Raw genomic sequence first — 13480 nt, 5'->3', positions numbered from 1 at the left:
TTCATTTATGATGAATTTGAAGGGGAATGGAAATTCAAATACCATACACGTGTATTGAATGAATGCAGCAATATTAGTAGAACATCAGTGAAAGTTTGAGAAAAATTAGACGGTCTGTTGGAAAATTATGAATTTTTAGGTATTGTTGTGGCCTGGCCATAGCTGGACGAGAAGACTATGCCATTTTGTGATGACGCCAAAGACAATGTGAAGAAAATATGAAGAAAATCCAGCATGTTTTCACTTATTTGACTTACATGGTCTATCTCAGAGTGCAGGGGGAATAATATTACCCCTAATATACATAGTCAGTACTATTTAAGGTAATGTGTACTTTTTATAAAGAACGAAACTTTATTGAATACTCTTTGTATTTTCTTAATATCATTTTCCATGTACAGTGTAGGTGATATAAAAAAATGTGTAGATTATGTTATCCAGCAATGGTGACACCAAAACTTGAAAAATTTGTGACTTTTCAGCAAATTATCAGATTTCCTCAAACTTTTGCTACAAGGTATTCTACTCCTGCATTCACTCAATTCACATATTTGGGTTTCATAACCATTTAAATGACAATTTGATAAGTCGATAGACATGGAAGACTTGATATCACTGAGAAACACTTGCAGTAAAAGTCTTAGTATGATGTAATTCTCTTTGTTAATCTACAGTAGATAAGCTAAAATTCAATCTCGAGCATACAATTCTTGTAGGTATAAAATGTCATTTTTGGACAAAACATCAAGATAATTTAGATTGCAATATAGATAGCCTGTACATTTAAGTTTCTTTTCAAGTAGCGCTACAGGCAAAGTGATTGATTTGTTTGTTTTATGAGTGATACAATTTGATCGTTAAATTCATATTATGAATGTTTGTACACGTTAATTCCATCTGATCATTGTCATTTCAGCTATTGAAGAGGTAATCTCTCTTAAAGAGAAATTCCAGTCCAGTTGTAGGTTAAGCTGACAAGAAAGAATAAAATCTTATGAGTAAAACAATGAAAATTCAATCGAAATTTGGATAAAAATTAGGGAAGGTTTGAAATTGCGAATTTAGGGTAATTTCTACAAAAAGTTGATATGAATATACATAATATGCATATACACTTGTATGCAATTATGTGAGCTGATGACAACGTCACCTCTCAATTTTCAATTGATCATGTAAAAAAGAAGAAGAAAATTCAGTGTTTCTCTTATAAAAGTATAAAACATGATGTTATTCCTGGTTGCATAACTTCAGAATAATGATCTGTTAGTGTTAGATCATGATTTGGGACTGGGGTGTAACTGCGTTTAAGTAAAAAAACTGGAAACTTAGAGGTTTTGTGAACAAACTATATGGCAAGTTGTCAGGGGATGACAACATACCACTATTGCATTTATGGACTGTTCAAGAACTGTATCTTGAAAATTAGCAAAACTTCACAATTTCATAACTTCCTTAAGTTTCATCAGATTTTGATCAAACTTTTACTGTTGTGCTCGTAAGATTTTACTCTTTCTTTTTTGTCAACTTTTATTTGTCCAGGATTTCCCCTTTAATAGAGACCTGTCCCTAAAATCATGTCTGCTATTAAAGTACTATGCCAATGCACTGGCCATTGTTCATTTAGAGTCGCATATTGATTTGTAAACAAAGAAAGAAAATGATTCTTAAACTAAAGTCAGTATCATGAGGAAAATGAGGAAGAAATTGTTGTTTTCTCAAGTTTTGTCCCTCTACCATCTCTATCTTCACCTCAAAGGCTGCAGAGGCAGACATTCTGAAGATAAGGACAATTGTCGCCAGAAGCAAAGATGTCATGCCAGGTAAGTCCAACTGCTCCGTTTGAAGCTCACTGTGAAAATATGTCATCTGTGCCAAATGTCTCAGAACTGCAGATTTCACAATGTTGTTTCATCTATTTCTGATTCAGTAGAAAATGTTTGACAGTCAGAAATACAGGTACAGGAATCATCTGCATTAGTGTTTTGTTTTTATTTGTTTGTGCATTAGTTGTATTTTTCCACAAGATCAAGTTCCTACCGTACCGCAAAACCAGATGTATGAAACAACTGAATAATTATGTCAATTTCTCATTTGTCAGAGTGTATATTGTATACACAGTGTGTATGGAATTAAACCTTCTGAAGCAGAGTATTTCTTGTGTGTATCATATGAACCATAAGTGCATGAACCTTTGAAATTGTACTGTATTTCTTAATGAGAAATTATGCAGATTGTGTTATGCAAGATCAGAAGCAATGTTATCTCATTAGGGTGAAGAAATGTAATTTGGGCAAATTACTAAGTTTAATCTACAAACTGTGTAGTATGCAGCCAGCAAAGGGTATGTGTTATGCCTTTTAGATCTATAGGATTGTCTGTGACAAAAAGTTTGCTGTATTTCTGCACATCTTTCAGCTGCTCTTTGTGTACTGATCATAGACAATAATTTGGTGAAGTTAATTTGTGCAGAAGCAATGGGTTGTGCACACTGCATCCAATGGATAACCACAAAATGAATTTGTTACCTTTCATAAGAGTAATATCATTAGGTGGTGAAGAGTGGAGCGTGGCACGTATTTGAAATGCACCACACATACATAATTACATTTACTTTGAATGACCTATAGATGAGATGTGGGTGTACAAACCACAAACAGCCTGACAGCATGAAGTAAACGGTGAAATATTGTCACCTCTGGTAAGCCAACACTTCTTGGCTGCCGTACCTTGTAAAGGTGAATGTACTAGTGAGGTGTGAGGCAGGAGAGTGTGATATGGAGGCCCGCTACAGATTAAATTAATTGTGTGGCCACCATGCTGGCATGTTCACAGCTTGTTCATGTAGGAAACAAATGCATTTATTTTGTTGTGCCTCACTTGTTATGACATAGCAATCGATAAAGAAAGTTTAAGGCTTGCTAAAAACACATTTCATGGCTGAGGAGAAACTGTGGCTTAATTGGAATACCTGAACCTTTGTTAGTCATTCATCAGAATTGTGTTAATCGATTTTGTTTTTTTAGTCTTCCCATTTTAACAAATAGACTGGTACTGTAGGCGACTGGTCTCACATGCATCATATTTAATTGGAAACAGGACTATCCAGATCTTTATACCTGTACATGTTGAAATAAAATGTCATAGACCTTAAAGGTTTTTTTTATTATTATTTTAGTAATTAATATCTTTCAAGTATCAAAGATTCCTTAAAATCACATATAGGTCTATTTTGTAAGCCTTTCTTACATTTACATTACAATTTGTGTACATAGATTTGTACTATGTATCACTATCATTATCATCAAATCTCCTTTATTGGAAACGTAATTTCTTGTATGTGTTTATAACGTGTTTCACAATAGCATTATGTCGAGCACATCATGCTCACAGACCCAATAACTTTGTGCAGTCATGAGAAGCACTGATCCTCTTCAGGTGAAAAGTTGTGCAGTGAGTGGTTAGAGCACAGCGCAGAAATGATGCCAAGCTGTATGTTCATCAAAAGCCAATATCTGAAGTGCGCTGTTCATTAATACTCAGAAGTGTGTTGTGAGATGTCGTAAACACTGTCAATTCTGCTCTACCACCAGCACATGATGATCAAGTGGTCTCAAAGAGGGAGTACAAAAACAAAGCAAAAACAAGAATGGATGCTTTATGATTACAAATTTTGTTCTAGCTATGGATGTGTATAAAGTTTCAATATGTTCCACCGTCAACTTCTGTATTTATCTCCTACTCTTTCATTTTGTTTAACGTGGCTGAGATATAATGACAATTTTTTTTCCCTTGCTGTTTAGGGCTCTGCAAACATGAAAATATTTCCAAGATCATTACACTTTATTAAACTACTGAGCAGATGAGTTAAGATACAAAGTGTAGGTCTATTTAGATTATTCTGGCAGGAGTAATTGACCAAAATTTGAATACAAAGGAACTTATACTGACCCAACACTCAGTTATCTTTTTTCAAAACTTTCTCAGTTCTTATATTGTTCCTTCAAACTGCAACTGAATCTGTCATTATATTCTCTGTGTTAAAAAAAGAAATGCAATCTTTTGATGTACATTTGCTTCCAAAGAAGAATTTGTATGGAATGTTTCTTTTACAGTTTACAATAGTGAAATGAATCCAGCAGATTAGTGAAAGTGTCAGTGCAATCAGAAAGTTATGGTACTTTCCCAAGACTAGTATCTATAGCCCCATTTTAACAGAGCCTTTCAATCTAGAGTCACCGTGACAACATCCAGGTAGTGTCCAGGTAAACTTTTTTTACCCTGTCTGTTAAAATGGTCTCCGCAAAATGTTGCTCCATGTAAGATGTTTTGTGGTAACTTTTGCCAAATTCTACCATAGCCAGCTAAGGTAATTACCACAACATTACCCTGACATTACCACAACATTGCCCCTACAACTCTTCTATTAGAAAGCAACCGTAGTAGCATTCCTGTTATACACTAAGACCCTGTTTACAGTGAGTGAAAAGGCCGGGCTGAGCCCGGCCTTCCTCAGCTCGATAGGCCAAATGTGGTACGATACCAAAAATGGCCGCGCATTTGGCCAAGCTCTGGAGGTAGTCTCGGCCCGGGCTTAGCCCGGGCTCGACCTGGCCTTTTCTCACTGTAAACGCAAACTGGGCCAAATGTGGTACCAAATTGTGACCGGTGCGCTCCCAATAATAGTCGTTTGTTTACAAGCAGAGCGCCACTATGACAAAATATTAAAAGGTTTGAATTAAAAACTCGGGCCGAGCCTTATACTGTAAACAGACAGAATTGCGGGGCCGAGTACTGCAATTGAGGCCGGGCTCAGCCTGGGCTCAGCCCGGGCTCGGCCCAGCCCTGCACTGTAAATGGGGTCTAGGCCCGCATGTGCAACATTGTGGACAGAGCATGGTTGACACACTGTGCGCTGATTATGTGCATGGATTGTAACCACTGACCTCTATGTAGTTGAGATTAGTGATTGTAACCATGTTTTGCTCACACGATTGCCCAGATTACCCAGATGCATACAATCTAAAACAATAGGTGGCACTGGCCAGTGGGCGGGGTAGTCACATCAGTGGATACATCCCGTTCGTGGAAACCTACTCGGAGAAGGTTTTCGGTGTATGTCTGTTAAAATGGTGCCCTAAAGTTGCTCTCTCCTGCTGTTTTATTGCCTGAGGAGAGGAATTTTGTTCTCTGGACGTTTTGTGACATTGTCGCTAAAAAGGTCTGTTAAAACAGGGTTTATGATAGCCTTCGTTAGATACCTCACAATAGCCACTCTGGTAATATGCACTGCTTATTACTTTAAATAGTAGATTCCTATATTAGATGATTCAGTGACATCATGTGGCGATAAGTGTTCCTATAAGTCCAGTCATGCCAAAATTATCCTTCGGTATTATTTTACCATATTTATGCATTAAAGGCATAATTTACCATTTGCAGATGAAGCAGAAACCCAGCATTAAAGGACAATTTCACCTTCATAGACATGTGGATTGAGTGAATGCAGCAATATTGGTAGAACACATCAGTGAGGGTTTGAGGAAAATTAGACAACGCGTTCAACAGTTATGAAGTTTTGAAGTTTCTGCTCAGTCTCTGCTGGATGAGAAGACTACAACAGCTTGTGATGTCACATGTGTGAATTTAGTGAATTTTATTGACTCTTTTGACCAGCTTTCGGGGTATGAGAGTACAAACAAAGAATATGAATAACAATATGACAAACCAGTGAATACATTCTTGTAGATTACACATAACGACACAAAAGATATACAAGATAATATAGTGTATATACATGTATGAGAATACAAACATGAGTAAAATGAAAAGATACACAGACAATCTACATATAAATAGCAGAATATTACAAATTTAACAAAGAAGGTTGCTTCACTAACCTACTGCTACGTGACCGTGTAGGACCAACTCTTTTTGTACTATCTATGGTGCTTGTGCGTTGTATCTTTTTCAGTGTTTTTAGAAAATTGGGACATGATAAGACGAGTACCGTAAAGTTCCGTGTATAGGACGCACCCGTGTATAAGACGCACCCTTAATTTCGGACCTAAAATTAAAAAAAAAAAAAAAAAACACGAAAATGTCCACGCAAATATTGCGTGTGTCATACATATTATTTCAGCTCAAAATTTCCCTAGAATGCAGCATGTATTTGCTCTATTTTTCGTTTCCTTTTATATTTTCTTTTAACTGTATTCATCGGACATCAACACAATATGGAAGACGCAAAATGCGAGACTTGTCTCGGTACTCACTTGCTATTGTTTCGCCTTTCAATCGTGGTACATATGTCATGCATATCGTACTCATGAGTGTACAGTACGATCTTTGCTGTCATACATAGCAGAGGGTGTCTTGCATATTGACGCATGTCAGACTGGAAGGTTCATTTCGAAAAATAAGAAAAACATCAACAAGTGTAGCAGAGGGATCATACGGCAAGACATACGGTGCGTACGGTAATTACACTCATGCACTGTTACCAGTAACATGTGTGTCTCTTGTACCATGCTTGTATGCACAGTGCTAGCCTTTTGCAAAAGGCAGCTCGCTATAATTTCAGGACACGCACACAGAGAGCAATGGACTTGCACACACAGCGCGCAACGGGCAAGCGCGCTTCGATCCGATCGCTGTGTGCACGCGAGTCCATTGCAAAAGCCTCTCTGCAGCTGCTGCCTTTGCCAAAGGCTTGCATGCTAGCTACAGTGTAGCTATGCTATCCTAGCTGGCCTTGCACTCGTGAAATGAAGAGCAAACGAACGACATGGATATGCATGCATGCTTCACACATCGTTCATATTTACGGTGACATAGTGTCGATCCTACTCCGTATTTTACAGCTTTTGTCTATGGCCATATCGATACTAGTACATTGATAAGTTTTACGGTATCGGTAATTTAGTAATGATACCTGTACATCGCGTATTCCAGCTACGTAGGTTGGCTGTTGGTAGCTTGGTAGACTGACATCGGTAGCATGTACAGCAGTGCTGTTAGTGTTACAGCTGTTGTCTATGGCCAGATTGATACATCGTTACTGCACAAGGCCGATGTAAGTTTATCTCGTATTTGCAGCTTTTGTGTGTGTCCAGATTGAAAGATCGCTCTTTTATCCGTAAGTTTTAGTGATTGCTTACCTTCCAAACGTCGATGGGCATACATGGCCCCAAGTTGGCCTTATAAAATTGGGTGTACATGACGGATTTTTTTCCGTGATTCGACTGTACCCGTGTATACGACGCACCCCCGATTTTCAACGTTTTCCGACGAAAAAATAGTGCGTCTTATACACGGAACTTTACGGTAAATCTTGCTAAGTCTTTCAACTGAGAGGTACTTTTGGTATCAAAAAGCTCTGTCTTGTGCAAAGCACTTGGAAACCTAATTTTGGTTAACTTTTGGGGTAGATACAAACGTCTCTCCCTTTGGAAATAAGGGCAAACAAAAATATAATGAAACTCATCTCCTATGTGAGATGACAAGCAGAGTGTGGACTGCATATCACAATGTGATGTGTTCGCATTAAATCAACCATTGTTTACAGGTAGATATGCGATCTACACCGAAACTTACATAAACTAAAAGCATCAGATTTATTTAGGGTGATGAAATAATTTTCAAAAACATGGTTGCTTTTAAATTTGCCAACACGGTTTGACCATAGTGCGACTCCCCATTCCTGACAAAAAGAAATATCATTCAGTCTTAGTTTTAGCAAGTTAAAGTTTAAACACAATCTAAAATTTTCATTTTGGCCCAACCAAACATTTGATATACCAGCTTGATTATGTGTCTTCAATTAATCTTAACCATGAGGAGTTAAAGTCCAATTTTTCATCTTTATGAATGACGGATATGAATTTCAATAGAACATATGAATATCCACTTTACCTCTCAATATTCTTAGCCAGAAATTAATAACTCTACACTTCACATGGTTTAAAATCAATCCTCGACCAGTTTCTCCATAGACCATACAGTCTGGGGTACATGAACCTACTGATAATAAAGTTCTAAGGAATTTCCTATGGAAACCTTCAATTTGCTTTACATCTTCATATCCCCAGACTTCATGTAGGCAGTATCAAATAGTCAAATAAATGGCATTGAATACTGTATACGTTATGATTTTCGCGTACATAAATTTTCGCGAATTGCCGATGTCACACATTTTTGCGAGTGGTTAAATTCGCGATTGGGGGACCAGAGAAAATATGAAGTGGCAAAGAAAGTGTGAATTTTCAAATTACTAGCATGTAAGAATGATACTAGTGATACACTGCATGAAAAAGACTTGCCAAACTCTGCGAACTAGTAAGTTAGAATTCAACATTTTTGAAGTGGTTAAGTCCATCGCGCTAGATTTCTGACGAGTGGTCCCCTTGCGATAATGGATTGGCTCTCTACAGTATTCGTAATAATAGTGTTACGACCACAATCACTCTGAGAATGATCGCACAAAAGAAACAATCAACTGATGTTCAGGCGGCTTATTAACAGTGATATTGTTGGTACAGACTGGTAATCGGCGTCACATCAGTACAACAATGATTAATAAAAACAGTTATAAATCGGTAGTGGAATCACTTACACGTATTAAGTAATCCTTTGAAAGTGTCCAAATACGATGTTCGATGCACAGACGAATGATCCTTAACGCACCGATGAATGATTCCTCTGACGTAACTCCAGAGGCGCAGGTTACGATAGTCCACGATATAGATCCGGGGTAAAATCCACGATATATGTTCACGGCGAAACGTGCAGAGTCCAAACGTTGTGACGACCACGTCCAGTTGATGCGTTGAATAATGATTCACTTAATAACGTTCAGCTAAGAATCCAGCCCACCACAGCTTTGCCGTAGCAATGTCCATTGACATAAAAATGGAGTCTCTCTCCAATGTAGGCAAATTAATCATCTGCAGGCAAAATGTCTCCCAGGCCTTATCTCCACAAACATAACAGGTCAGCAGGTAACACAGGAGTGACTATAACAAGTCGCTTCAGAGCCAGAAGTGACGTAACTCTCAGAGCAGAGGTGTTGGGTACTCTGCCTACTGCAGAATTTCTCTGGCTTATATACTATCCATTCACCCCCTTCTAGCACATTCTATAACTCTCTCCAACCTACTAGCCAGTCCAAGTTCCAGGAAACCTGGATGACTCACTGCCTAACTATGTACAAAACATCATTACCAAGAATAACTACCAATCACATTGGGCTACAGGGACAGTGCCTCACTCAGCCAAATATGTAAGCACTTCCCAGAAAATTCTGGAAAGGGTGAACTCATTCTAAATTGAGTGAGTTATAATGTATTTCCTCTTACATGCATGTACTGTGTAGTTACATTGTATACCACCTAGAAAATTCTCCACTGATCTGGTCAGCCTGTATGTACTATATCTATACCACATAGAATGTTCTCCATTAATCTGGTCCACCTGTGTACATACACATTAAAACAGCCCGGCATACAGTACATCATACATGTACGTGTACATAACTACTAGTGTGTACATTTGTGACACCATCCCCCATGGGAAAAAGAAAGCCTTGCTGTAGCAAGGGTTTCTTTTACCTTCACAATTTCTCATTGTTATTTGCAACGAATGTGAGGTAAAGTCCAAGTCAAGCAACAATAATCACATACTATCACATGCCTTTTGGATAGCTGTATTAATTCCATGTTCTCTTTTCATGGATACTATTTACAATGATATTGCTTAGATTCTCGGAGCTTATACAATCATATCAAACTGTTTTGCACAATATATGCTAAACACATACACTGGAAATGATACGCGGTGAAAACTTTTCACCTTTGATACTCTCTTCAAGTTACACTCTTGACAGAGCGTCGGCAATTACATTGTTTTTGCCTGCCACATGTTTGATTTTGAGTGCATATGGCTGCGTCATCATGCTCCATCTGAACAACCTGTTGTTCTTCATTTTGAACCGGTCTAAAAAGACCAAGGGGTTGTAGTCAGTATAGACCGTGATCTCCCCTTTGCTATTTGTCAAGTACACTTCGTATTGCTGGAGGGCAAGGATGAGACTCAGAGCCTCCTTCTCAATTGTGGAGTACTTCTTCTGGTATGCATTCAGTTTTTTTGAGAAGTAGCTAACTGGCCGTTCAGTGCCTTCTTCATCTTCTTGGAGCAAAACCGCTCCCACTCCTACATCGCTAGCATCTATTGCCACATTGAATGGCTTTGCGAAGTCAGGAGCTGCCAAAACAGGCTCATTAGCAAGGACTGCCTTTAGTTTCTCGAAGGCTCTTTGACACTCATCAGTCCACGTGTACTTCGCCTTGCCCTTCAGCAGGTTTGTTAGGGGGGTGACTACAGTGCTGAAATTCGCTACAAATTTCCTGTAGAAACCAGCCATGCCCAGAAATCTGAGCAACTCCTTCTTGGATTGGGGGATGGGAAAGCCTAGTATAGCCTCTACCTTGGCTTCTCTTGGCAATACTTGTCCCTGACCGACTACATGCCCGAGATACACCACTTTGGCCTTTGCAAATTCACTCTTTGCCAGATTAATCACCAATCCGGCCTCCTTGAGTCGATCAAAAAGTTGCCGCAAGTGTGTAATGTGCTCCTCCCACGTGTCACTGTACACTAGGATGTCATCAATGTATACTACACAGTTGTCAAGTCCGGCAATGATTTGGTTTGTCAGCCGTTGGAAGGTGGCTGGAGCATTTTTCATGCCGAATGGCATTACTTTGCATTGGAACAAGCCATCTGGTGTAGCAAAGGCAGAAATCTCTCTGGCTTTGTCGGTCAAGGGCACCTGCCAGTATCCCTTTAGAAGGTCTATTTTACTGACATATGCAGAATTTCCGACCCTGTCAATGCAGTCTTCTAGTCTGGGAATGGGGAAAGAATCTGTTTTCGTCACGGCGTTTACCTTGCGGTAATCAATACAGAATCTTTGAGACCCATCCGGTTTGGGCACCATGACGATTGGGGAGCTCCAACTGCTTTTACTAGGTTCTATTATGTCATTGTCTAGCATGTATTGAACCTCTTCCCTTACTTTTTGCAGTTTGCTTGGGTTTAGTCTGTAAGGGTTTTGCTTGATAGGGTCAGCATCTCCTACATCGACATCATGTACAGCCAGAGGGGTGCAGCCTGGTTTGTCTTTACACAGTTCTTTGTACTCATGTAACAGACTAGTCACATCTTTCCTCTGATTTTCAGGTAGGTAGTTCAGTGCCTCATCTACTTTCCCTAACATCTCTGAGTTAGACAACCTGGCACTAGAGGGCTCACTTCCATTCTCATCTTGAGCTTCTCCCTCTTCATCTACTTCTTCTACTACCACCTGAGCTACGCCTACCGGCTGACTAGCCTTTCTCTCATAGTACTCTTTCAGCATGTTTACATGACACACCCTCTGATCTTTGCGTCTGTCTGGCGTACTGATCACATAGTTCACATCATTGACTTTCTTTTTGACATAGTATGGGCCACTGAACTTGGCTTTCAGTGGTTCACCTTGTATGGGCAGCAGTACAAGAACTTTGTCACCTGGGTTGAAAGTTCGGGCTTTGGCATTTTTGTCTGCCTTTCTCTTCATAGAGTCTTGTGACACTTTCAAGTGTTCCCTAGCTACCTCACAAGCCTTTGAAAGCCTTTCACGAAACTTTGACACATAGTCAAGTAGGTGGACCTCATCATCCTCAGTCATGAATTTCTCTTTGATGAGCTTCAGTGGGCCCCTAACTTCATGACCGTACACCAACTCAAATGGGCTGAAACCCGTCGACTCATTTGGGGAGTCCCTCGTTGCGAACAGTAGGAAAGGGATGCCCTTATCCCAATCCTCGGGATACTCCTCACAGAACGCCCTAATCATTGTCTTTAGGGTCTGGTGGTAGCGCTCCAACGCACCTTGGGACTGGGGATGATAAGCTGACGACTTCAGCTGCTTCACACCCAAACGATACATCACCTCTTGAAATATGCCTGACATGAAATTTGACCCTTGGTCAGACTGCACTTCCTTGGGCAACCCATACCTAGTGAAAAACTGCACTAGAGCATCTACCACAGTCTTAGCAGTGATATTTCTCAATGGGATAGCCTCTGGAAACCGTGTAGACATATCCATGATTGTCAAGAGGTACTTGTGACCCGACCTAGTCCTAGGCAAAGGTCCAACACAGTCGACTAGAACCCGACTGAATGGTTCTTCAAACGCAGGTATCGGAATCAATGGCGCCGGCTTCACTGAATGTTGTGGTTTACCAGCCACCTGACATGTGTGACAAGTCTTGCAAAACTCAGCCACATCCACATTCAACCCTGGCCAATAGAAATGCCTCATGATCCGATCCTTTGTCTTTCTGACGCCTAAATGGCCGCCAACAGGTAACTCGTGAGCAATCCTCAAGATCTCACCGCGGTAACTAGGAGGGACAACAACTTGACGGACCACCGTCCAATCCTCATCAGCTGGCCTATGGGGAGGTCTCCACTTCCTCATCAAAATGCCATCTTTGACATAATAGCACTCAGGGACCTTTTCAGCCTCAGCCTCAGAACACGCCGTCTGAGACAAGCCTTTCAACTCAGAGTCTGCCTGCTGTGCTTCAACCAAGGAAGACTTGCTAAACAGCCCATCGCTGTTAGCCTCGGAGCCTAATACAGCAACCCCATCATTCAAATCCTTGAAAAAGGTTTCTGCCAACCAAACACCGGAATTCTCCTCCACATCAACAGAATCCGCATCATCTTGAACAGCTCTACGAGCCTGAGACCTAGTCACAACACAATCTGGGAAAATCCCAGGAAACTCCTCCTGCAACTGCTCAGTTTCAGCAACCACCACTGGTTTCTCCGAAACAACTGGAGACGCAACCACCTTGTCCCCAGCCAAGTCATTCCCCAACAGGAAGTCAATGCCTGCCATAGGCAACTCAGGAACAACTCCAACAGTCACAGGACCAGAAACTAGGTCACACTTCAAATCCACTCTATACAGTGGTACTGACATATAACTGCCATCAACAGTCTGAATCAAGACTTTTGCATTCACTGCACTATCTGGTGGAAAAGTCATACCACCATCCACCATCAACGACTGAGAGGCCCCCGTATCCCGCAGGATGACCACTGGCTTACCTGCCTCACCAGAAGTACATGGGGTCACCTCACCATCAAACAAAAAGCTACGATAGCTCTCATCCACCTGCTTCAGCCTATCTTTGAATTTGGGAGACTGACTTTCAATGGCCTGTGTTTCACTGAACGGGACACTGTTTTCGGATAGGACACTTTTTGACATGACAAATCCCAAGTCCTTCTTAGTTTTGTTTTGCAACTTCCAACACTGTGACTTTACATGCCCTGTCTTGTTACAATGAAAACATTTAATGACATTTGCACTTGTACTGGACCCTTTGTCAGATTGAGGCTTTGGTGCCGATGAAGTTTCAGAACT

At 40.3% G+C, this 13480-nt stretch overlaps 1 protein-coding gene across 1 annotated transcript in view; it reads left to right on the top strand.

Annotated features, from left to right (window-relative positions):
• The window catches only part of LOC139715517 (protein MON2 homolog), a 100168-nt gene that overhangs the window by 3701 nt on the left and 82987 nt on the right, over positions 1 to 13480 (top strand). The window contains exon 3 of the mRNA XM_071627087.1: positions 1757 to 1820. Coding sequence (XP_071483188.1) covers positions 1757 to 1820 — 64 coding nt within the window. The remainder of the gene's footprint in view (positions 1 to 1756; positions 1821 to 13480) is intronic.

The sequence above is a fragment of the Diadema antillarum genome, unplaced genomic scaffold, assembly GCF_040938485.1.
Source record: "Diadema antillarum isolate AM-2024a unplaced genomic scaffold, OU_Dant_1.0 scf00000049, whole genome shotgun sequence".
Lineage (NCBI taxonomy): Eukaryota > Metazoa > Echinodermata > Echinoidea > Diadematoida > Diadematidae > Diadema > Diadema antillarum.
This window is presented reverse-complemented; position numbering and strand designations above follow the sequence as displayed.